The sequence below is a fragment of the Eptatretus burgeri genome, chromosome 15 (assembly GCF_056783735.1).
Source record: "Eptatretus burgeri isolate ZD-2024b chromosome 15, Ebu_testis_v1, whole genome shotgun sequence".
Lineage (NCBI taxonomy): Eukaryota > Metazoa > Chordata > Myxini > Myxiniformes > Myxinidae > Eptatretus > Eptatretus burgeri.
The window spans coordinates 49,153,579-49,180,707 of NC_140975.1; the positions used below are offsets into that span (position 1 = coordinate 49,153,579).

The window sequence follows — 27,129 nt, forward strand, 5'->3', positions numbered from 1 at the left end:
ATTCACTTTGTTTCCATACTGATCCAATTTATCGGAGGTTGAGCCATTATCCCTTTTCCTATCTCACCCAATGTCATCACCCTTCAATGGCCAAAACCTGCGACCCTAACCAGACAGCCACAGAGGGACCACGCTCTGCACAAATATGCAATGCACGATGACACCCCAAATTCCAAGCTGGAGACCATGGATTGCAATTTAGTGAAAATGTGCACTGCCTTGCCCCAATAGTCTTTATGTAAGACATAAAATGAGGAGTTTGTACAATGTATCAACATTCATCAATTATTTAAGGAAATCCACAATGGTACATCCACACCAGACATTGATTTCAACCTTCCATTTTGGCATCCATCCTGTGAAATCACTAACATTTACTTTCATTCTGTCAGCCAAGCCTAGGGCTATCCTTAATGGTCTCCAGCTGAGCGGGTGTGTATAGGTGCGGTGTGTCACTCTGCGGCTGTCTGCACCGCCTTCTCTGCTGCGGTTGACGACACATGCCAAACCAGACCGTGTGCCGGCAGCCCTGCTTCCATCGATCTGCCAGCCTCAAGGACATAGGGAGGTTTTGCTGAGGCTTCGGTCTTGCATCGCAGATTTTCTCCTTGAAAAAGGTCATCACCGTAGCATTAAATAGTCTTTGTTCTGAGAGAGAGCAAGGGGTTTCCCCCCCCCATTTTTTTCGGGATAAATGCCCCTGATGTGAAGGCTACTATTTTCACAAGGGACATTAATATTATAATGAGACAAGTTGATTTGGAAATATGCAAGATAACCATATCTATGTCCTTGAGGCTTGTTTTATATTTGAGAAAACCTCCAAATCTCATGGCTCAGACGAAATTCCACTTTGTCCTTTTGCTATGAGCGTGAAGCAGGTGGTGGAGAGAGAGCGACATTTCTCCGTGAAGCAGAAAATCTCAGCAGTTTGTTTTATTTCGCCATTTTGGCTTTCTTTGGTTGGATCTAGGGTACAGGGCTGCCCAGCATAGGATTGTTACAAGTGGCCATTTTCCACTAAACAAAGAAATAAATTGTCTTTTGCATTTCATTACGATTAAATTCTTCAAAAGATAATTGAGCATTCTCTGTGTATTAATTTGCTGTTGATTGAAATTAGTTTTTTTTAGCTGCTGTCTGTCTTTTTTTTTTAAATGACATTGTGCAAACGAAAAAAGACGAGATCTTTTTTTTGTGGTAGTGATTATGGCCGCTTGTCTGCTTGTGTCTGTCCCCGGGAGGGTGGACTGAATTTTTGTCGGATGTCTGCAGCATATACCTTGAAGGACGTAACTTCATCTTTCATATTCTCTTCCCCATCTAGACTGTGTCAGGATAAAGTGTAATCCCAGTAAGTTTTTATTCCACACTTCTCTTCCTTCACATTGTCTTGCCTTTTAATAATGTCTTTTTGCAAGAATTGTTTGTCATGAACTAACAGCTGGAAAGCCATAATGTCGATATTTTAATGTGCTTTTCTTTGTTTATTTCATTTTCGAAATGCTTCTCTTGCATGTCTCTTGCATAATCTATGAATAATCAAAAGTAATGGTGAAGGCTTTCCAAAGATTTCCAGTGCATGTTCTGTTGAACTAACATCTTGTGTAACTGCACGTGCTGTTTGTCTTGGGGCAGAAGGTGTTGTAAGTCAAGGTTTCATTTTGATTGTAACAGAAATCTGAAATTGGTATCGCACAAGAAAGCGCAATAGCAACCAGTTTATCCAAATGGATTTGGAGTCTTGGCACAAATTTAACATCGTTGACGATAAAACGAACACTTTCAAAAACAATAGCATGAGGTATTTGTTTCTAATGTGCACATCAAACTACATTTCCATAAAATTTGGAGGATTTGCACACATGCACATGCACACCGGTACACAAACCAATTGTGGTGTACATCCCTTTGACAAACAAGGTAAAAATCTTGGAGTCAACTTTACATGTATTTCCATCTTCTATATTTAATGATTCCATGAATCATCAGTTTTCATCCATCTTGGTATGTTAAACTTCTTTGATTTTGATCACAATTTTCTACTTGCTATCAGAGGTGATACAACGTTTGAAGTGAATACATCGGTAAAATTTATTTTTTATTTGTTATACTGTCACAAACCTGCTTGAAAAATTAAATGTACCATTTAAATCCATCTGAATAAGTAATCACTGAGCGACCCTGTCGTTGTCAAATAATTTTAGCTGAATGTACGATTGTTGTATGGGATGACAGGATGGCGTAGAGGTACGCACACTTGCCTCTAAGCTGTCTAGCCTGGGTTTGAATCCGGACCAAGGTATAAACTCATCCTGGTGTTTCACAACAGGGTGATTTATCAATGTGTGTGCTGTCCCTTGGATGGAAGTTAAATGGAAATCCTGTCTGCCAGTATTTGTTGGATGTTAAAGATCCCATGGTGCCACTCCTGAAGAGTAGGTGAGCTATTGCTGGTACCATGAACAAACTCCAAACTACTGCCCCAACCAGCAGAGGGCATTGCATCAGTGGCAGAGCCACACCTTCAGTCACTGATGCTACCCTACAGCCTTATGCTGCATACTAACAAAAGAGAAGTATTGCATATTGAGATAATCCTCATTTATATGTTTCATGTTGTTTTATCTCTGCAGTTGTACTTCTTCCAACCAAAACATGTTGCACAACTTTAACTAGAGAATTCATAGAACACCTTACCTCATGTGGTTTTGAGAAAAGGGACATGGGAAGTAACTCTTGCCTTGCGTTTTGCACTTAACAAACAGCTCGAGGCATTGCCGTATGTGTCTGAATCTTACAGTTACTCTGCCCTCAGGGCATGACAGCATAAATATAAATGTACAGCCATTCTCAAGGGGAACAAACAAACAAACAGTCCACAAAAATCACAAAGCAAACTTATTAGTAGAATGGCAAATGAGTGTATAAATAATATGGAAGGGTGTGGAGGAGTCGATGTAAAAAGCTAAGCTTGTGGGAGCCGATATAAACCCTTATTAGTTCCATTTTTTTTGTAAAGATATCATTGTCATAGAAGATATAAAGGGGGGGGTGAGGTGTGTAGAGGTTCAACAAATACTGACAGAATACCATTGTCTTGATTTTAACCTACTTCAAACACTCATAAACACAATAAAATATTTATGAGTCCACTCTTCCTGTTCAACAATAATATTTTCAACTTACATTTCAATGTATGGAAAGCCAGAAGTAAACTTGATATTGCAAACTAATGAATTATATAATTGGGGTCCAGTAAAATTCATCTTATTTACAGAATTTGTTTTCACTTGGGGAAGGTGGAACATACTGGTTTGTCTTGTTGAATAACCTTGGAGTTTATGCATAATTTTTAGTAAATAATTGCACAAAATTGGTTATTTTTTTTCTACCTCACTGGAACATCAGGGTTCCCAGATGAAATAAGTATAATTAATTTATGTTTAAAAATTTATTTTCAAGCAATAAAGAGTTTGTATGAGATCGATAACCTCGATTACAAATATATCTCATAACTCTTGTTTGAATCAATAAAATCTTCATCTGCAATAACTTTAAGGAATTCCCAAAGAAAGTAAACAATATTTCAACCGAGACAAGATCAGAGTATAATATAATGAAAGAGGTATTGCTTTTGGGGGTGAGGGGAGGGATCTTTAATTTATTAATAATGCCAGCACTTCGAGAAATGTTGTTGCATAAATTAATCACATGCATTGGCCAGAACAAATTGTCATCAATGCCTGGTGTTGGTTTAACGGTTAAAGTGGCTGTCTTAAGATCTTAGTGTCTTGAGTTTGAGCCCCTGTCATTCCGTTAAATAACACGGGTGGGTTGAGTCAGCCTGTCATCCTTCCGAGGTCAGCAAAATAAGTGCCAGCTTACTGGTAATAGGGGGCACTGCATCATCAGTGCAGCCAAGCTCCCAGCAATGATGCAACCAGCAGCAACAGGTTGCATACGAAATAGTAATTATCAACAATTAAAACCCCAATAAATGTGGTGTTCTCTACTTTACACAAACCTATGAGGTTAATAAAAATGGCTTCCGGAAGCAATTAAATTGCATTATGACCGGGAGGGCGGTGATCGGAGATCACTGATGGTTCTTGGTATAACCAACTCATAATATTTGCCCATTGGTAGCACTTGAAATTCTGCCTCATAATGAAAACAAATGTATTTTTTCACAAAATGTGGGACACCAAAGATACCAAGACAAAACACTTAATACCTCCCCCCCCCCCCCCCCCCCGTGAACCATAAAAACCATGTAGTTGATTTTTTTTTAAATCCGTTATCCAATCAAAACCATATTCCAGTTGAACATAAACTGTTTCAACTCGATTATGTGGATCTGGACGAGAATAGAAGAGATTCAAGTCGTCGGCAAACAAAATGAAAGACAACACATGGGAGGATTCATTAAAATCATTAATATAAATTATGAATAACAGAGGCCCTAATATAGAACCCTGTGGGACACCGCATGTGACCAGCTTGTGGCTTGATTATTGAAAACGACAAACTGCTTTCTATTTGTAAGGTAATTCTAAAATCACTCCAATGGTTTTCCTCTACTTCCATCGTATGATAATTTGTGCAAACCAATGTTGTGGTCGATGGTATCAAATGTCTTGGAGAAGTGAAGGAAAATACTGACTGTGGAAATGATTATCAATGGCATTTACGACCTTATCAGTGAATGTTAATAAAGCGTGAGAGGTGCTATGTTTCTCCCGGAAACCAAATTGTGAATTACACAGACTATCAGATTCATTCAGAAAATTAATTATTCAAATATATATAATTTTTTTCAATAATTTTAGAGAAAGTTGTTAATACGAAAATTGGGTGGTAATTGCAAATCTATCAAGTGTCCTTTTTGAAAACGGTAACAATTTTAGAGATTTTCATTTTCTCAGGCACATTTCCAGAGGGAAGTGATAAATTGAATATATGTGTCGAAAGAACTATAATTTCAGAAGGTATATTTTTAACCAATGTATTATTCATTCCATCATGACCTGCACTCTTTTTATTTTTAAAATGGCTTCAAATATCCGAGAGGATAATGGCTTCAAAATGGCTTCAAATATCTGCTGCATGAGTTGGGAAAGGAAATTATGAATTTGGTATGAGGATTATTTTTAAAAATCGATAAAGTTTCTATCTGTAATGGGAATATTCCTGGCTAAATTTTGTCCAATTTCCACAAAACAACAAATGAAATATTCAACAATAATACTTTTTATCCTCAACTTGAACATTATTTATCTGAGGTTGTCTCACTGAAGTATCTTAGTCTTATTCATTATGCCATTTATAATTTTTCAAGTGCCATTGATATTTTTGTTCTCATTTATCTGCCTAGACGAGAGAAATAATCTCTTTTCACATTTCTTAAAAGACATGAAAATACATTTTTATAATCAGTGTACTGAAAGGTCCACAGAATCAGATTTAAAAAAAAAAATTGATGTCATAATGTTGATTTGTAGACTAAATAATAAATAAAGATCTGAACATGGTTTTTAATTCTCATAATTTTTTAGGTGTTAAAGTTATAAAACCCAACCTGGCTAGTACCACCTCCGGCCTATGACCTTAGAGTCCTGAGTTCAAGCTCAAGCCCCTGTCGACTGTTGTGGCAAATTAACTCCAGGTGGGGTTGACTCAGCCTGTCATCCTTCTGAGTTTGGCGAAATGACTACCAGTGTACTGGGGTAATAAGCATTTGGGGTAACCTGTGTTGGAGTGCTGACCTGTCCAGGACTGTATTCCTTGCCAATGAAACTGCCTTGGCTGCCCTATGTGCCTTTACAGTGTGAAAATAATAGTATTATTGTTATTATTATTACTATTATTTTTATTATTTGTAGTAGTAGTATTGCTATTCCAACCCAAAGACAATCTCATTTGCAAATAAAAGCAATTGAACATATTGAACGTAAAAGGATATCAACAAACATTTCACAAATGAAAGCAAATTACATCACTCTGAGCGATTAGTCCGATGCCATCATTACAGGGATTCCGGTTGCTGTCTGGTATTTATTGATGGTACACTGTAGGCTTGGGCGATTCTTAAAATTTGAGATTCGATTCTGACTGAACTGCTGTCTTAATTCTGAAAAGCTGTCTTAATTCTGAAAAGCTGTCTTAATTCTGAAAAGCTGTCTTGATTCTTCAGCAAAATCGAATAATTTCATCCAACCTGCTCAACTAGTTTCGTCCAAAACTGTTCATAACGTTTTGATATATCCTGCACACAGACAAACAGGGGTGAAAACGTAACCTACATCCATCTTCGGTGGCTGAGGGAATAATGAGATAAATTGAGCAGAAAATTTATGTTCATAAGTAAATAAAATCAGTGGCATGATGTATATTGCAAGAAAAACCTGAAATCATGTTCCATTGTTGTAATTGTTTATTGCCACCCAGTTTTCATGTTTCTCTTTAACATGTGTTAGCCAGATTGGAATCACAAGATATTTGTTGCCTATTATTTTTACAGCATGACGAAAGACTTCATGATTCTTCTCATGTTATCATGGTTTTAAGTTGTCGTGGAGAAATGTCAGAATACCTACATTTATCGGTGTCAATGGTGATTTACAGTTTCCAGAAACGCTGAATAAATGTTCTGCTGGGACTGCCACTGGTGGCAGACTTACACAAATTATTTTTAGCCATTGTCTGAAGTGTCAGATACTTCACTTCCTTGGCTCTCTCCCACTTCAACGGACAACGATCTGTGTCCAATCTCGCCTCCGCTATTTATCAATCAATCTCAGTTTTGCTGTGCAGAGGAAAAGCTAATGCTGTCGTCTCTCTCGATTCCACCCTAAAACAGGGAAATGCTCATTGGAGAGAAAAAAAAAGAAGTAAAAGTTGTTTCAAATTAATCCAAACCTCCGGGAAAATTCTAATTTTTTTTCGTTTTGATAAAAAATTGAACCCAGTTTACCCAGGCAGTGGATAAGGCAACCAACCACTCCTCGATCTCTCCCGACTTTTTTATTTGCTGTCAAAAAATATGATGATTTTGCAATTTCACAATATACAGATGTAGGCAAATGCTGTTTGCCAGATCCCGGAAGTTGAAGTTCGACACAAATGCACACAGTTCGTGAGTACATGTCTGCTCATTTTCTTCACAACTTAAACAAACTAGACATAGAAAACGGACTTCTCTTTGTTTTGGGAAGAATGAAAGGAGAAGCTTTTGATATAATTTTCCGAACCAATGACCGGATTCCCGATGGACAAATTGAGATAAAGCAATCGACTCCAGAGACTTGGAACTGTTAGAGGTGGGTAATCGGCTCTGTAGAATTTAGGGCTCGATTCTCGGTTCTGATGGAGAGAATCGATTCTAACCAGGAAATCGATTCTTTTGTCTAAGTCGAGTACACTGTACTGTCTATACTTTTTAAAATATAATTCGTAGTCACTGAAAAAAACAACGGGATAAATAGCATCCTGGGACTAAAGTATTAAATATGGGGAGGGGAGAGTGTCTTCATCGAGTATTTGGTGATATTTTAGGGGGTGTCCGTTGAAGCATTGTGGTGCATTATAGGGGGTGGGGGTTTCAGATTTGGGCAAAAATTGCATTCCGTAATTTTTTAATGGCCCCTGACGGGTTTCTGTGAAGTCGGTGATAGCATGAAAGGGGAGCAGAAAATGTTACATATTCCACTGTTTTGATGTGGGAATGTCTGTTTTCTTTTATGAGTGGAAGGAAGGTGAGAGTAAAGCTGGAACAACTTTGGAAGGGTGGGAAGATTTAGGACTTTGGCTGAGAGGGGTGTAGTGGGGGGGGTGGTTTAAAGTCTTGAGGGTGGGGCTTAGGGTTGGTAGGGGAAAATAAGGACTTGGGGTTGGTGGGAGTATGGGGAGCGCAAAGATTGGACAGAGTTGGGAGGGGGAGGCTGAGGTTTTTTTTGTTTAGTTGTCAGAATTACACGTCTAAGTGTAGTTCCAGTAAATTTTGTTGTGGGTGTGTATGTATATGTGCATGTGTATGTGTATGTGTGTGTCACTTTGGGAGGGGCGGGGGTGACGTAATCACCCTATGGGCAATGTGCTGGTAAATCATAGGTGACAAATGTAGAAGTCGGACAACAATTATTGCAGTTTCTAACTTGTAGACCCTTTTGATGTCGAACATGTATCATCATGCACCGTGCACAGTGTTTCTCCAGCCCTGAACGTTTGTGCCTGCCATGCCTACATGCCTGGCCCGTGCCAGCCTGGTGGAGCATGTACTGCATCTGCAAATAACAGGCATTACAATGTGAAAGTTGCTTGTTGCTGTCAAACTTTGCACCATGGTCATGAAGATTAAACATGAAGAAACTATGCACCCCCCCCCCCCATTCCCATTCTGCCATAAATTGAATTCGACATAATTCAATGCTGTGAGATCGACCAATGTGCCTATGCTCACATTAAGACTTTGCTTACTCTAACTTTGACCTCAAACCTCAAGACCATTTGACCTCAATATCTAATCTGTACATACAGTATGTATCATGGTACATGTACTGAGTTTAATTCAAATCACTGCTTCGATAACATTTGTAACTGACATGACCTTTGACCTCTTGATGTTAAAATCTAATCAGTTCATCTTTGCATTATAATATTAACTTATATCAAGTTTGGTCAAAATCCCATCAGTGGTTCACAAGTTATCATGGTAAATGGATTTTACCTAAAATAACCTCTGAACTTTGAGCTATTGACTGAAAAATCTAATCCGTTTAACTTTACATAATTACACCAAGTTTGACTTCAGCCGTTTATAAGTTATTGTGGTAACAAAAACCAATCATGGATGGATGGACAGCTGGACGGACAACCCGAAAATATAATGTCTCAGGTGACTTCATCAACGGACACATAAAAATCTAGAAAAGCCAAAAACCTAATTTTGTTTTTCACCATAATTCACCCATGTGGACTCCCTTATGTAAGCCACATTTGTAAGCACTGTAGCCCATAGGGCTGACGTGAATACCTGGACCCTGATATGGAGATCCCTCCCTCCCCCTTACCCCTGCTGATAAAATTACTACCCCCCTGTTTTTCTCCACATTGTCTCACATTATGTATGCTAAATTTAGTTGCAATCACATAAGCCTTTACAAATATCCTCCCCTCTTGCTCCCCCTCCCTCCCCCAAACCTGGCTTAATTGAGAACAGAACATGACACTCCACATGGGGCTCCCATGATGTCTGCCAAGTTTGGTGGTTGGCAATGCTCCGTTCTCAAGATATTCAAGAGGATAATCGAGTGGACAGACAGACAAACAAACAGAAAAAACATAGTGTGACAATAAAGGCAGCTTTGTGTTTGCATCACCCTTTCCTGATGGCAGACGAGTTAACAAACACACCACACGTGGAATATTTATCTTGGAAAAACAAAAAAAGGGACAGCTACATCGCTGACATCTTTTTTGCAATATGAATGAGGAAACTTGAAGTGACGTGATGCAGGAAGGTTAATAATGTGATTCACAGCATGTTGGCCTGGAAGGAGGAAAGTTCGTTCGAAAAGACTAATTCATGGATGAATTCCTTGGATTTTTTTTGGTTGTTATTCAAATGAAATAACAGCGAAATAATTACCTCCTCCACCGAAGGTGAAGGAGGTTGTGTTTACACCTGTATCTGTCTGTTTGTTACTTGCAAAATCGAAGATTTTTTTAAGTATATTGGGTCAGTCGATTTTCTTATTCTGTCTGTTTATCGCTCACAGGTCACAATTCCAAATCGATCATCATGAAACTTTACCAGGTTGTAGAGGTAGTTTTTACTGAGAAGCCCATTGATTTTGAAGTCAAAGGTCATCTTGAGGTCAAATTTTTAAAAAATCGTCATTTTTCATCCGGTTGACTTGAAATTTGAACAAAATTTGCATATTGCATCACTGAGTTGGGAAAACCAACTGTTTTTTGAGGTCAAAAGGTCAAAGGTCAACTCAAGGTCAAACCTCTAAAATCAAATTTAAATCTTGAAAAATAATCAATTTTCATCTGATTGACCTGAGCTTTGATTAAGATTGTGAATTTTAATCTTCATGAAATGGACAATTTGATGTATCCATGTCAACCTTTGGAGAGTGGGGTGGATGTTGCAAGCCATTGTTCTCTGCATGACGTCTTTTTCTTGTTTGTTTGTCTGTTTGTTAGTTGCCAAATCAAAGATTTTTCAAGTATATTGGTCAGTCGATTTTGTTATTCTGTGTGTTTGTCAATGAGCTAAAGGTCGCAATTCCAAACTGATCATCATGAAACTTTAGCAAATTGTAGAGGTAGTCTCAACTGAGAAGCCTATTGATTTTGAGTTCAAAGGTCAAAGGTCATCTTGAGGTCAAATTTCTAAAATTGTCATTTTTCATCTGATTGACTTGAAATTTGAACAAGATTTGCATATTACGTCACTGAATTGGGAAACCAACTATTTTTGAGGTAAAAAGGTCAAAGGTCAACTCAATGTTGTCAACTTCATCTCCCGCGATGAGGCTGAGTCTTTGGGCCTCTCACTGTCTCACCGTAGGCAGGTCGGTGGTCTTTCTGTCTTCTACCATATCCTCTCCAGTCAGCCAGCCCCCCCCCCCCTGCTGTGTCTGCGATTTGTCCCCACCACATTTCCGCAGGGCACTCAAGGTCCGCCAACAACCCCCTTCTGGTAAAACTACCAAAATCACGAATCACTGCTCACCTTCATTCTTTCATTCCTCTTTTTCCCCACCTTTGGTATAAACTCCCACACTCTGTTCAATTCCATTCTTCCCTCCAGGCCTTCAAAACAGTTGTTCACCACCACATCTTATCTTCCCCCATCCAAAACCTCGATCTTTTCTACCCCCGTTAATCCACCCAAACCCACCTCCTTCAAATTCCCTGCTTTCCTTCCTGAAAGTCCCTGTAATGTCCATCTTGTGTACCCCGTGTTTCCTGCCCCATCCCTCTCCCTTCCACAGATCTCCTAATGTCTCTATTCCCCACTGTTTTGTCCTTCCCACTCCCGCCCCCTTGTCTCATGCCCCCTTGCTCTGCGTTGTGTGTTACCTCTCATACGAGCCTCGACAATGTTGCCAAAAAAAAGTCAAACTTCTAAAATCATCAAATTTCATCTGAAAAATCGTTAATTTTCATCCAATTAACCTGAGAATTAAACAGCAATTGCAAAGTACATCACTGAATTTGGAAACCAACTTTTTGAGGTCAATAGGTCAAAGGTCAACTCAGGGTCAAACTCCTAAAATCATCAATTTCAATCTGAAAAATAAGCAATTTTCATCCGATTGACCTGAGCTTTGATTAAGAATATAAATTTCAATCTTAATGAAATGGACAATTTGATGTATCCATGGCAACCTATGGAGAGGGGGTGAATTTTGCAGGTATTATGCTCTGCACGATGTCTTTTTCTTGTTTGTTTGTCTGTCTGTTTGTGAGCAAGATCTCAAAAAGTTACAGACGGATCTGGATGCAATTTGTTGGGCAGGATGGGTATGTGATAAGGACGAACTGATTAGATTTTGGTGAAGATCTGGATCCAGCTACTATAATTTTTGCAGTGATTCTTCATCACTGGGAGATCAGGCCAAAAACGATATATAGCATGATATGTCAAAAAGTTGTGGATGGATTTGGATGAAACTTGGGGACAGGCTGGGTGTGTGAACATGACAAATTGTTCCAATTTTGGTGAAGATCCGTATCTGTATACGAGAATTATTTAATTTTTAGATCCTCGTGGAGGATCTCTAAGTCTTACCCACGTTGTTGTTCTTCATCTTCTTCTTGTGGACTTTTTTGTTTCACAGCCTACAGTTTTCATCGAAACTTCCTGAAACTTGGCATGTATATGTAAAAATACCCTGCGCAGACAGTAACCATCTCCGATTTTGAAAATTCCTCCGAGAAAAAAAAGTTATGATGTCAAAATATCTCCGCTAATGGAAATCGCCTAAACAATTATCTCTGAAACTAGGCAAGCTTTTTGAATTCTGTTTGCGGGAATCGAACATGGCATTAGCAGAGATGAATTACCGCACATATGATACATCACTTTGACGTCATATCAATTTTTATGACGTCATTCCTATTTTTTGACATTTTTTGTTTCACAATCCAGAGTTTTCATCGGATATTCGTGAAACTTGCCATGTATATGCAGAAAGCCCACGCGCAGGCAGTAACCATCTCCGATTTTGTAAATTCTTCCAAGAAAAAAAGTTGAAGTCATAATCGCCTATACCATTATCTCCGAAACTCGGCAAGCTGTTTGAATTTTGTTTGCGGGAATCAAGCCGGGCATCAGCGCAGACAATTTATCGCAAACCTGATACATCACAATGACGTCATATTCGTTTTTATGACGTCATCATTAAGAGGAGGAGGATCTTCACTCATTTGAGCTTGTTAAAGTGATTCTTCACCATTGAGATCGGGCCAAAGACGATAAAGAGCATGATATTTAAAAAAAATGTATTGGACCTGATATGTTCTCCTGGATTAGGCATTACGTGGCGGAGGTATGCGCTCTCCCGAGTGCCCTTCTCGACGTGCATTTGTTCATAAATTGAGACTTTGGTTCAAAAGGCATAAAGGCTCACTGGATTTCACCCAGCTGTATGATTGGAGGTACAGAAAACTGCTGAGAACAGCGTATGTAGATTTGACTTGTTTTTGCTATGAAGAGAGAGATGGATAAAGTGGAGAAATATGCTGAGGAGGTGAAGGAGGGGAGGAGAAGGAAGGGGGGGACAGGTGGAGATACACCTGGAGGCACAATACAGTATTTTAGCTGCTGGATATGCATGAGGGGCTTGCATTTGTGATTGTCTTTCAATCAATAAGATTGTTTTTCATGAATATTTCCTGATTTTTTTTTATTGTGGAAGCAGTGATCAATGCAGTTATGTGAAGATCATTGACAAATGGAAGTTCAAGCTTCCAGCCTGTAACTGATCAGCTCAAACTCCAGTGGAGGATTGGGGTCACGCTGAAAAAGCTCTTACTAAAAAGTGAAGCAAGTTGTGTGGGGAAAGCTTTGCCACTGTCTATATATATACTATGATCTGAGTGGTTTCTTCAAAAGACCTGCTGCAGTGTTCCAATAATATGGCCGTGAGCATGACTTTGTCACCATCCCTGGATTTTACAACATTGAGCCAAGGCCAAATCACATCCCTCACCCATAATTTGAGCGAATAACCAATCAGCTTTCACCTATTCAATTACCCCAGGTGACTATAATTTAGAATTTCAATAAATTAACCCCCCCCATGCTCTTCTAGCCAAAGAAAGCTGCTTACAGCAATGAAGAAAAGCTACACAAGGTCAGCCCTTTGTTGTTTCAAACCATACCCGAGTCCTGCACTGTCAGCTGATTTTTGCCAAGCATTATTCCACAGTCAGTATGAAGCAGGAGTCGATGCATGATACGGTCAATAATAGTGTTGAACAGCTTTGGGGCATGTATGCAACCTGACATAATGGGAAATTTGATTTCCACTATGAACGGTGCTACAAGTACTAGTGTCGTGAGACTTTATGGGTTGTATAAGGGCCAGAGGAATCCCACAGACCCGAAGTATGTTCCAAAGTGATTCGTGGCTTTGTGAGTCAAAGGCTGCTTTTATAGTTAATCAAGGCAATGTGAGCACATCTGTTTAATTCCTTGGATTTTTCTCTTTTTTTTTTTTGCTCAACTGACAAATAGCAAATATCTGTTCTGTGGTACTCCTTCCAAAAGAAAGCCCTGCCTGTTTTTGGTGGGGTTTGCTCTGAAGTACCGGTCTCACTCAAACCTGCATAACTTGGGCTAACAGCCTGCTAACACACACACACACACACACACACACACACACACACACACACACACACACACACACACACACACACACACACACACACACACACACACACACACACACACACACACACACACAGTTGTGAGATGACCATCCAATCCAATGAGTTGTGAGATGACCATCCAATGAGATGACCATGCCGGTGTTGATGTTTGGATTACTCGCTGCATCACTGGCCTCATCTGTCACCTAAGTACTGTATCATGTTCATTGGGGGGTGGTGGTGGGCTGTCTCTGGGCGTCGATTGGTGGGGGACGGGGGGGACATGTCCCCCCCACTTTTTATCAAGGGGGGGGGACAACATATCGATTGTCCCTCCCCCCCACTTTTTTCAATGAACGTAAGTTACGTAACACAAAACGAGCTGCTCGAGTACAACCAGGCCGAGATGCTCCTCAAATACAAGAATAAATTTTTAAATCTCTATTAAAGTTTTATTGGGTCTATTATAGCGAACGCAGTGAGCTTCATACTTAACGTGTGCACGTGAGAGAATAGGAAACAACAACAATAACAACACAATACCCCTGGCTATTTGGAATCCGTGTCATTGAATATGACCTTTTGCTTCCGGTTGTTGTTAAACGCTGTGCGGTGCATAAACACGATTGGGTTTTATTTCTATCTTGTGACTATTACTTAACGCGTGCACATGAGAGAATAGGAAACAACAAAAACAACACAATACCCTGGCAATTGTGAATCTGTGTCGTTGGCTATGACCATTTTGCTTCCGTTTTTGTTTTGTTTCTGTTTTTTTTTTGTTTCCGGTTTTTGTCATGGGGAATGATGCATGCTGGGAGATCATGACCGGAAGTGTATATTTATTTATTCAATTATTTTTTTTCCCAAAGTTAATTTTATACTTCCGAAAGTGATTTTTTTCATGACAGGAAGTGTTTATTTAGTATTTAACATTACCGGGAGTAATTTTGAAACTCTTTCCGGAACTTTTAATTTATTTTATTCTTGACCAGAAGTGATCATTTATTTATTTATTCAATTATTTTTTCCCAAAGTTAATTTTAATAAAGATATCTCCCGCATCATCAAAAAATAATTTTTCATCGTGATTTACATTATTTGTTCGATGATCCCGAATCCTGGCCGAAGTAACCGGAAGTTGCGTCAAAATCATCAGCTGTGCGGCGCTTACATGTACCACGGTATAGTTGACAAGTATACAGTTGTGAACAAGTTTTATGTGAAGTCAGAAGCGAATGTAAGAAGAATTCTACGTTCGCTTCGAGGCTTGGCCTATTCCATATTAGTTCTATTAAAGATGATAGGTTAACAATTCAACATTGAGAATCCGTGCTTCCCAAGCCATGGTCTCCCACCGGCCAAGCGTCCATAGTGACGTCGCTTTTTGATCCTCCGATGTCGGCTCTTCTATCATTGTGAAGCAGAATTCGCCAAGCGTTGGATTGTTCACCCACTAACAGGGAACGTGACCTGGACATTTTGAGGTATGTTGGGACGTTTTCGGACTTTGTATCGTCATTTTATGAATGTTTAAAGAAATCGCGGCTTCATGGCCCGGAGCGCCATGCCTCGGACAGTGTTAGGCAGCAACGGCTCGGGCCCCTTTAGCGACCAAAATAGTTTATTTCACCTTTCTAACTTGTATCGCCGGATGCCTGATATTATTACCTCACGATGATGTGTGTGTTTAATTTTTGTGACTTTGCACCGTCGAGTTATAAGCCAATAAAATATTTCGCGGCCTGGTATGCTGATTGAGATGGTGAAGCTTGTGCAGGATGACGCAGTTTCACTCTTCCGGCTCGCACGAACGAACGGAAAGATATTTTGTAATTCTGTTTTCATGTTTTGCAGTCGATAACAGTGGCCTAAATCCCAACGTTGAAAACCGGGTGAAAATCGAAGGAAAGTGGGTATTTGGTGACTAAATTAGCTTTGAATACTTGGGAAACATAAAATAAAATGCGCTGATTCACTCGCTTTTGCGGCGGTTAATGTAAATATTTTTTTAATTGGTACTTGGGGGAGGTATAGACCTACAAAACGAGAGGTATCATTCGGTCGTCAGACTTGTGAGGATTAAATTATAGATTTAAAAGGTAGCTGTTGAAAAATATGCAAAATTCACCTCGAACCGGTTCGGACAAATGAACGGAAAATTATTTTTGAATTCTGTTCTCGGATTATACAGTATCTATAGGGTAGTAATGAGATTACCTCGAAAATCCGATTTGAAAAGGCTTAGGCTTAGTAGCTTAGCCGCGGCTTGCAATTTTTACGAGGAAAAATAATGTTCCGGAAGGAATTTCTCTTCCACCATCATCCGAATAACTTCCCGTTTGCACGAGGACAACAACGAAGGATAGACCGACAGAATAAGGTGTCTCATTAAACTGTGTGATTTAGAATGATTAAATTAGAGATTTTAAATGCAGCGTTGAAAATAAAATAAAGAGGATTGTCAGCTTCTTCTTCACCATGTCGACCCCGCAACGGTTCTGGGCCCCTTAAGTAACGAAAATGGTTTATTTCACCTTTCTAACTTATATCGCACTATACTTAAACAAAACGTACGGGCACACACTATACTTAAACAAAACGTACGGGCACGCACTATACTTAAACAAAACATACGGGCACGCACTATACTTAAACAAAACGTACGGGCAGCACTATACTTAAACAAAACGTATGGGCACGCACTATACTTAAACAAAACGTACGGGCACGCACTATACTTAAACAAAATGTACGGGCATGCACTAGTGGAAATGATGAAGGTATTTACAAATCAACAAACTATTTACAATAATTGGAAAGAAGAGAGTGCACATCCGGACGGCAACAGATCTTAATCCCTCGTCTCCTGGTCTCGTGGTTTGTGAGAGGTAAAGAATTACATAAGTGTTCACATTACAACTGATTTTAGCTCATTCCTTTGGTGAACCCTTTTGATGGCATGCAAATTAAGAACACAATCTTTAACGACGATGCTAACTTCTTCTTCTTCTTCTTTCGGCTGCTCCCGTTTGGGGTCGCCACAGCAGATCATCTGTATGATTCGCATCGTGATTTGGCACATGTTTTACGCCGGATGCCCTTCCTGACGCAACCTTTAACGACGATGTTAACTATGAACCAATAATATCATAATCATCTCACTCAACTTAAGCTCATTGGTTAATTAAATGCAGATTAAATTAAATGATTAATATTAATAATCCCAGGTAATAAAATACCAGGGTATCTGACCCTAACCAAAAGTAATAAGCCCGTAGCCACGAACTAAGCGAGTAATGGAATTCTAAATTGGGAGCTCAGATGATAAATTAAGAACTGAACTCGTATCGCACTCTTTTAGTAATACATGTGCTACGCAAAGCTTATCACATGTCAACATTGTGCCTGGAGGTATAGTGACCTCGCCAAAAGTATGTTGACCTTAAAAATGCCCTGTTACGCAAAAATAACCCTTATAATTCAGATGTCAAAATGTATTCAACTGAAATGTAATTCCCTTCTCCTTTCATAGAGCATATGGATATCAGAAAGTTTTTCGCGACAGCATCAAGTAGCACATCCCCGACCACTATCCTGGAGCAATCAAGTTCCCAGAAAGTGGTGGACGATTCAAAGGAGAAGATGGCAGAAAAGGGTGCATGTGCGAGTACTCGGACTAATTTCCCAGATCAGCCTTTTCAACCTCATGATGTCAGTTGTATCCCAGTCCAAATACTGCCAAACTGAAAGTTGAAGTTTCAACAACAGTGGTTCAAAGATTTTCCGTGGCTTCATTTTGATCAGAGCATCGGCGGTGTACTCTGTCACACCTGTATGGACGCTTCTCGTGAAAAAACTTACCGAACTTGCCCACTGTGCAGAAGACGTATTTTTCTCGAAGAGCTTCCGGAACTGGGAAAAGGCTACAGAAAAATTCAGACAACACGAACGATCAAACACACATAGGCTTGCCTCTGAAAATCTAAAATGTCACAGAAGTCAACCTGGTGTTCATGTGCAGCTGAGCAGCAAACTGCTAGAAGAGCAAAGATTTCCACGGTCAGCACTTCTGAAGATTATCACCTCACTGCAATATTTAGCCCGACAAGGTTTTGCAATTCTTGGGAAGGATGCCTCTGAAGGGAATTTCAAAATGCTCTTACAGTTGCAGGCCGAGGATGATGTAAGCCTCAAGACGTGGCTGTCAAGGAAGACGACGTTCACAAGTGGAGAAATTCAGAACGAAATTCTACAGTTGATGAGTCATGCCATCCTCAGAAATATCTGCAGTAATGTGAATGAAATGTCCACTCAGTTCGGACTCGTAACTGATGGAACGCAAGATATTCAGGGTAATGAGCAGGAGTCGGTGTGTGTGCGCTATGTGACGGATTCCTTTGATGCTCAAGAAGATCTCATCGGCCTCTACCAAGTATCATCAACAACAGGAGTATCACTTTGTAAGATGCTTCAGGATGTCCTAATTCGGTGTCAACTCCTTATTGAACACCTTAGAGCGCAGACTTACGATGGGGCAAGCAACATGTCCAGAAAGTACAAGGGCTGTCAAGCACAACGAAAAAAACTCCAACCGCTGGCCAATTATGTTCACTGTGGAGCTCATGTCACCCAACTCATTACATCCAAAGCCCTACAGACTGCACCGTTCATAAGAGATGCCCTTGATTATGTCCAGGTCCTCAGCAACATCTACAACAACTCTGGAAAATTCAAGCATCTGTACTTGAATATCCACGCTGAAGATGCTGACACTCCTTGCCCGACGTGTTGGTTAACTCATTCTCCTGCCATGAAATCGATATTGGATAACTATGAAGCGGTACTGGATGCCCTTCAACAAGCAAATGATGACTTTGGTACAAACACGGCATCGTGAGCCAACGGTATTCGAAGCTGTCTTTCATCAGGAAAGTGTGTTCTCGGTCTGTTTGCATCATTGCCCGTTCTCCAATCCCTTGTGAACCCTGAAGTGCCTTATTGAGGTATTCAAGTTACCGTCTCTCGTATGCTTACTGCTGCAAAAGTAACTGCACAGAATCTCCAATCTCTCCGTACCGACCAGACGTTTAAGGAGGTTTTCGAAGCAGCACAACAGAAGCTCCAGCAGTGCCAACTAGATCCAGTGACCCTTCCTCGTAAGCGCAAGCTTCCGAAGAGACTTGATGGAGGCACGCAGGAATACACTGCCAATTCTGCAGAGGAGGTATACAGAGTTGAATTTTTCAAGGTCATCAACAGCACATCCGAGAATTTGAACGAGTACTTCACATCAACCGACGTCATGGCGTACAGGGACTTGGGTGAAATGCTCCTGTCTGGGTCATTCAAACCACAAATAGTCCGCAAATATCCCGAACTGTCGGATTCCCGAAAGCAAGAACTTGGCTTCTTTCGTAACCAGTTCAGTGGTTCATCTGTTGAGGATTACCGTAAGATATTTGTAGACATGGTGCCGGAAGTCCGTCGAATGTCACCACAGGTAGAACGTTTGCTTAGGCTTCTATTGGTTTCCCCAGCAAGTTCATGCGAAGCTGAACGGTCATTCAGCGCACTCAGACGTAGGAGGACTTGGTTACGTTCCACAATGACCCAACAACACCTCAACCATCTCATGATCTGTCAAGTTCACCGAGATCGTCTGACTGCACTTGACCCCCAAGACATTGCTACAAAGTTTTTAACTGGATCGGCAGACAACAGGGTTCATATTTTTGGCCAGTTTTAAGGTAAGTTGACCGTACTTGTGTGATTTCAATTTGTATGTCAGTCTAGTTTTCAGTTTATTTTTTTGTGAATCAGTTCAAGGGTCGTGAGAAGGGGGCTTGATAAACAATTATATATATATATATATATATATATATATATATATATATATATATATATATATATATATATATATATATATATATATATATATGCACATATATTTCTTTCTTTAGTGACACTTGAAACTTTGAAATGTGTATGATTAATGTTTAATTAATTTCGCTCCGTCTGCTTACATTTGATAAAAAGATGGTCGATAGATGGTCACATTAATTTAAGGGATTTTTGTGCTCAGAAGGCAGCATGTCAACGAGCGTATAAAATCAAGAATTTGCAAGGCTTGACTTGCTGTGTCCACGCCAGCATGAAGTGGGCTTCGTGGTCTGGACATGCAATGTCCCCCCCACTTTTCAAAAGCAATCGACACCCATGGGGCTGTCAGAATATGGGAGAAGTGCTCTTGCCATCTATTGAGGCAGCCACCGGTGCTTGTTAGTTTAGTGCCATCCTCATCTTTCATCTTTGACCATGGTAGGGCTTTTTCACTGGTGCATGAGATATGGCAGGAGGATGGCTCTTTAAACACTGTGTGGTGATCATAGACAGCTACTGTAGCTTCTATGTTGTCAGCTTTGTTGTCACAGTAATCTGAGATGTCACGTTTCAAGGCTTGGTCATGTTTTTGGGTGAGCCATCACATATCAGACCTGTCGCCTTTCAATTGGGCCAATCTGCTAGCTTCAGTTAGTCTCAGTGTTGGCTTCGTAATCCAGGGTTTTTTTTTTCAGTTTGGGGTTTACCGAGTATTTTTGCGGAGACAGAGTGCGAGACGACCGCACACTTTAAGTTGTTCCATGCATCTTCAGCTTCATCAACATGAGGTTGAGAAGGACAAAACGATTTATCTGCATCTTGTATTTGTGGAGCACTAGAAGGTCCATCAGAGCAGCGGTGTTGTAGGAATTGCAGTGTGATGAATTTAGTCTTGCTTTAAAAGGACAAAGGGAAAAAGCTAGAGGTTGATTGTCACAGGAGCTTAGTTTGGTACTCTTGGAGACATGGCAGGATTGCATGCTTGAAAACCGACCTCTGGAGACTAGCAAATTGTTGATAACTTTGCGTATCACCCCTTCATTGCTGTCTGTACCAGCTGTCCTGGTGGATGAGATTCCTCAGGAATCAGGAGCTTCCAATTCAAAGTTCTTGCAGTGCACATAGTCTAGCGGATGGGTTCCATTGTCATTTATTGAACTGGAGCATACCTGGGCCGACAATATCTCTCCTTGTGAGAAGATCTGATCCAATTGTTGCATTGAAATCTCCAAACACCACGCGCAAATTGTAGCAGCTTGTCTGGGCTAGCTCAGAGGATAGTAACACATGCAAAAAGAGTCCTTGTTTACATCTTCGAATATCTCAGTTGGGGCATAACAAATGAAACTAGTTCTATGTCGGTGATGATGTTGGGAGTCCAGCAGTCAGTAGGTGGGGTCAGTCAGGATTAATGCCTCAAATCCAGCCTTACCTTTCATGGCTGACAGCATTGAGGATATATGTTTTACCAGCCTTGATGGTGCAATGGTGAGAGCATGTGCTCTTAGTCTGGGAGGTGGGTGGTTCAAACACCTGCCAAGTCACACCAAAGACTAAATGGTACATGCTGCTTTCTTGCTAGATGTTAAACATTTAAAAGTTTAAGAACTTGGACAATTCCCATAGTTTGGCATCCATCCAGTAAATTCCTCCATGGGTTGGAGGCTGGGTGCGGTGAGAAAAGCGGCACCATTATTGTGACCGCTCGTATCCAGAGTACCTGAGAAGTGATTGCATATCCCCTATACTCAGTGTCTGTATTTGTCTCGTCTAACAGCTTTGTCTTGTGGTGTGGTGTGCATGTTTGTGTGTTAGCTCCACCACGAGCCTTGGATCATGTAAAGAAAAAAAACACCTCAAGCCTTGCCTCATTGAGTTTGTGTCTTAATTACTATTCTGCACTACATTATTAACCCGACCCCAAGCAGCAGAAGTCTGGGTTTTGCAATCACTTTTGTGTGTCTGCGTGTATTTGTGTCTGTCCGGGCCATAACTTTTATTTTTTACTCTTTGAGATTTTGTCATCAAACTTTCAACAAAGCTTTATTATGACATGGAGAAGACAAATGAATGATTTTGTAAAAATAATTTTCATTATTATTATTAATATCTCACCTGGACTTTAGTCTGGTGATCTTATGTGATTGAGCAGTGTCCATAGGTGGTCAGTCAGTCAGTGAGTCAATCAGTGCGTCTGTAAACACTTCAGTCATAATCACTTAAATTAAACTTGGCCACAAGCTTCATATCTGATGCCCAACCATAGTATATTGACCGCATCAAAATCTGCACTCATTAAGGAGGTCTATGGGGGTGGGGTTGACCCCCACTCCAAAAAAAAAAAGAGGTATTTGCTCTCTTCTCTGAAACTATTCACACAATTTCGATGAAACTTGATAACAGCCTTCATCACCCGTGATATACCAAAGTTTGTTCACGGCATGAAAAAACACAGGGTCTATCTAGGAGAGGGGGGGGAGATTTATATTCTCAACACCTCACTGCACTGGAAAATGTGGGGACAGGAATACTGGACTGTAAATGATGGAGACTTGTAATGCCCTCTCCCACCTGGAGGCGGGGCTACATGATACACATTTACATCAATAATTTGCAACCTCCCCTCTCCTCCTCCCCAAAACCACTGGCAAATTTTAAAAAAACACCTCTTTATATTAATTGGGGTCATTCTGATCTTATGTAGCAAGTCTGCATGTAATCAGCCCAGAACTGTTGGAGAAGTAGCGTGACAAACAAACGCACAAACAACGGTCCATGAATTTTACAAGGATAATGATTCTTCGACCCTTTTTTGTCCTTTTGTTGCCTTTTTTTTTTTTTTGCTTGGTTATTTTTTAACATTTTTTTTTCTCAGCAACCACTTGTCCGAGTGACACAAAATTTTCAGTGTAGGTGTGGCCCCCATGAAGAATATTTTAATGGTAATTGTAACATCATAGGTCACGTGGTATGGAAGCCATTTTGTATTTATCTCAAAAAATTATAACGTTATATCTCTGAAACTGCAAATCAGAAAATATTGTCACTTGGCACATCTCATTCTCCTCCCAATGGGGGAATTGGGGATTGTAAGGATCACGTCATTGGTGAAGTGTCAGACCAGCCATAAATGTTTTAATCAAAATCGATGTTTTCCAATGAGATTCAGTCTGTATGTCCAGGCCGTAACATTTTTAGCTTATCTGGAATTGGAATTCCAGATAAGGCTGATAAGCTATTGTCATTGTGCACTGTTATCCGTCTGTCCATCAGTCTATCTCCATCCATCTCCTATTTCGACTTCTCCTGCCAAACTGCTGGGCAAAACTAGTTGAAATTTCGCAGGACGGTTGCACTCCTGACTGGTAACGGTGATTGTAAAGCTCGTTCCGATCACTTGACTTTTAGTAGGTCAAAATGGCAGACTGAGTAAATTCCTTCAAAAATCATCTTCTCCAGACCCAGCGGTCAAAATGCTCCCAAATTTGGGTTCCAACATTATGTCACGGTAGGAATGTTAAATTACAGAGGTCATGCCGATCACTTGACCTGAAGTGCGTCAAAATGTCCGACTTCATCAATGTTTTGAAAATCGCGTAAATTCCTTCAAAAATCATCTTCTTCAAACCCACCAGTCAGAATGCAACCAAATTTGGGTCACACCATTAGGCCAGGGCCCAGATAAGCTACAGGTCCAGTGGTCCTAGTTTTACCATTTGAGCTTTTGTCATCAAATCTTGAATAAACCTTTATTATGAGATTGTAGAGAAAGAAAACAAATGAATAAAATGTGCAATTTTTTTTTTATCTGTCGTTTTCATCAAGTTTACTTAGAGTACAAAGCAGACGAGGACTGCCTTTGCATTTTGAGATGCTTTCTATTTTTTCATGTGTTTGAGAACTTCAAGTGTATTTTTTTTCTGAAGGTGTGTAAACTATTTATGTAGATCCTCAATGTATAATTATTATTAGCTTATCTGGAATTTAAATTTCAGATAAGGTATGGTCATCGTGCACCATCCATCCGTCTCCTTTTTCGATTTCTCTGGACAAACTGCTGGGCCGGTCCAGCTGAAATTTGGCAGCAATGTTCATCTCCTGACTCTTAATAGGGATTGCAAAGCTAATTCCATTCATGTGATTTTAAGAAGGTCAAAATGGCCGACTTAGTAAATTTCTTCAAAAATCTTCTCCTTCAAACCCACCAATCAGAATTCTACCAAATTTGGGTGACAACATTAGGCCAGGGTAGGGATGTTAAATTGCAGAGGTCATACTGATCACTTGATCGGAAGTGTGTTGAAATGGCTGACTTAGTCATTTTTTCAGAAAGTTGCATAAATTCCTTCAATTCTTCTTCTCCAGACCTGATGTTAAATTGTGAAGGCCGTGCCGATGACATGACTGGAAGTGTGTCAAAATGGTGGTCGTGCAAATTCCTTCCAAAATCCTCTCCAGACCCACCAGTCAGAACATTACCAAATTTGGGTTGCAACATTAGACTAAGGTAGAGATGTTAAATTGCGGAAGTCATGCCGATCACGTGACTGGAAGTGTGTCAAAATGGCGGTCGCATAAATTCATAAAAAATCTTTTCCAGACCCATCAGTCAGAATGCTACCAAATTTGGGTTACAACATTAGGACATGGTTGTGATGTTAAATTGTGGAGGTCATTCCAATCACGTTACCAGAACCGTGTCAAAATGGTGGACTTGGTAAATTTTGGGGAAAATCGCTTAAATTCCTTCAAAAATCTTCCTCTCCAGACCCACCAGTCAGAAAGCTATCATATTCAGTCAGGCAGTGTATAAGCACAAGACCTTTTATTTGGTCTTCAAGGCTAATTATGTGGTTTTATCTGGGGTCAATGTTTTTTATATCCAAACATTGCTCTTGACCTTCCTCTGTATGAAAGAGGAGGCCATGGAAAGGTTGGTCACACTGGTTCCTGCAGTGTCCGAATGCATAAACAAATGAACAAACAAACTTTCTTCTTTATATATTAGATAGCAGAGTACCCACCCACCCCCTGGGTGGCTCGAGTTTGCACATTACTTGCTGAAAAAGAAGTATCGTCAGTGTTTTGCAAGAAGACTATAGAGTATAGATGTTTGTGTGGTGTGCGCTTAAAAGGTTTGAAATGGTCTAAAGGGTACATTTGAATTGTAATTAGTGTCTCAGGGGTCAAAAGGGTATAATCTCTCATGCATGTAAAAAGGATCCAAGTGGTTTAAAGCTCTAAATGGTCAAAAGTCAAATCTATCTGATGTATGAAGGGTGTAAGGGGTCTTAAGCATCTTTAGGATATGGGGGTCTTGAAGGCTTCTGGGATTTTAAAGGTCTTTGGGATCTTAAAGGGTCTTCAAAGGTCTAGGGGGTCTCAACATTCTAAAGGGTCCAAAGGTTTAAAAGCTACACTGCAATAGTACATAATTGTTAGATGTGCATATAGTCAGGGTGCAAATGACGTTCAAACAGTACGTAATTAATAGACGTACTGTATAGCCACACGGCTTCAAAGACGGCTTTATGGACGGATGGAATTTTAAAGGGTCTTTGGGGTCTAATGAGTCTAAAGGGTCTTAAGAGTCTTGAGGGTCTCCATGGTTTTTAAAGACTTAGATGGTGGATCGAAATATCTGTAGGACAATCCCCGTGTCGCAGTTGGTCTACGTGCCAGAGGTGGTGGTTGTCAGCCCAGCGGTCTTTGCAAGAAATTCAAACATGCAGACAGACAGAATGATGACAAATTTTATGTATTAGAGACCTGCTTTTGCAAAAAATAATCTATGGCTTCTTCATTGCCACACTTTTCTTTTCCACTCACACTTTGTAGCTTGACGTGGCTTCTCGGTGAGGAATATCTGAGTAAAGGCAGATGTGTGAGGAGTAGACAAGTTATTTATCTGAACATATGTTTTCCTGATTACTCATCGTATTTCAAATGCAATCGCTTCATAAATGGAGGAGACATTATTCAGTATGAATAAGACTGATTGGAACTGTGTTTTGCTGATGTAAAATATCAAGTCTGTGACTCTTTAACCATCACCTTCTCCTTGCAATTTAGAGCACATTAAATATCAAACTTCATTATATTGAGAAAAATGCTGCAAAATAATTTGCTTGAATGTGTACCTGTGATCTTTTCATGATGTACTTACGTAGAGAGCGGTTATTTGATTACGACGTATGTGAAGGCACATATCACATGAAGCGTCTCAAATGGTCGCTTTTAAAACCTCATAAAATTGAAAGGTAAATATGCAGCTGCAATGTAACTGACAAGGGAAAGTTAAGGGAGCTAATGAAGGCTTCCAAAAAGCTCGTTTTGATTTCTGCAATTGTTTTATAATTGCAATCAGTTATTCACCGAAAAAGGAGCTGCACATTGCCTATGACATAATGAAAATGGATGATTTTCTGAACGTATATTTTCCAGCAACCTTTGCATAAAATATATAAGAAGAGGTTATTTGGCCCATACCATCACTTCTGTTTCATGGACAAATTTTATTGACATATTTTATGGAAGTAACTTGCTCGATTAAGACATACTTAACAAGATGCCACCAAGTTTTCGAGAAGGGAGACAAAGTTTGAAAGTGCGTTTGAAATATCTGTAAGGCTCTATGTCGGAGATGGGGGTCAGTGTTCATCAATCAATAATATCCCGTTACCTTCAGAAAGGTCTGTCAAATTTATGTATTTGGAGAGGTGGCATGGATAGATTGGTGGCAAGGTGGCAAACCTCCATGGATAGGTGGCAAGAAAAGCCATTATTGAAAAATTCACATCTAAAGGCTCATATGGAATTAATGAGGTGTGAAAAAGCATCTTAATGATACTGCAGGCTTGTGGAGAAACGTTTTGTGGTCAGACGAGACAAAAATATAACCTTTTGGTCTAAATTCAAAGCGTTACGTCTGACGCAAGCCCAACACTGCACATCACTCAGTCAACACCATCCCTACTGTCAAGAATGGTGGTGGCAGCATCATGTTACGGGGTTGATTTTCATCAGCAGGGACCGGCAAGATTGTCAGAATATAAGGGACAATGGACGGTGCAAAGTACATGAGAATCCTTGACGAACACCTACTTGAATCAGCCATGAATCTGAAACTGGGTCGGAGATTCACATTTCATCAGGACGATGATCCGCACAAAGCCAAAGGCACAATGGAGTGGCTGAATCAGAAGAAAATAAATGTTCTTGAGTGGCCCAAAGTCCAAACTTGAACCCAATCGAACATTTTTGGTGAGACTTGAAGATTGCAGTCCATCAACGATCCTCATCAAATTTGGCAGAACTAGAGCAATTTTCACATGAAGAATGGGCAAAGATTTCACC

The 27,129-nt window shown here is 40.0% G+C and overlaps 1 protein-coding gene across 19 annotated transcripts in view; it reads left to right on the forward strand.

The window, feature by feature from the left end:
- LOC147012133 (neurexin-1-like) overlaps positions 1 to 27,129 on the forward strand; it is a 1,392,023-nt gene that overhangs the window by 520,146 nt on the left and 844,748 nt on the right. For 15 of the 19 annotated variants that reach the window (XR_015052060.1, XR_015052059.1, XM_085858522.1 and 12 more), the window contains one exon: positions 1,328 to 1,354. The exons of the other annotated variants lie outside the window; for them this stretch is intronic. Coding sequence is in view for 13 of the 15 variants with exons in the window: in XM_085858522.1 (XP_085714648.1) it covers positions 1,328 to 1,354 (27 nt within the window). In the remaining 2 variants the exon portion in view is untranslated. The remainder of the gene's footprint in view (positions 1 to 1,327; positions 1,355 to 27,129) is intronic. 19 annotated transcript variants of the gene reach the window in all.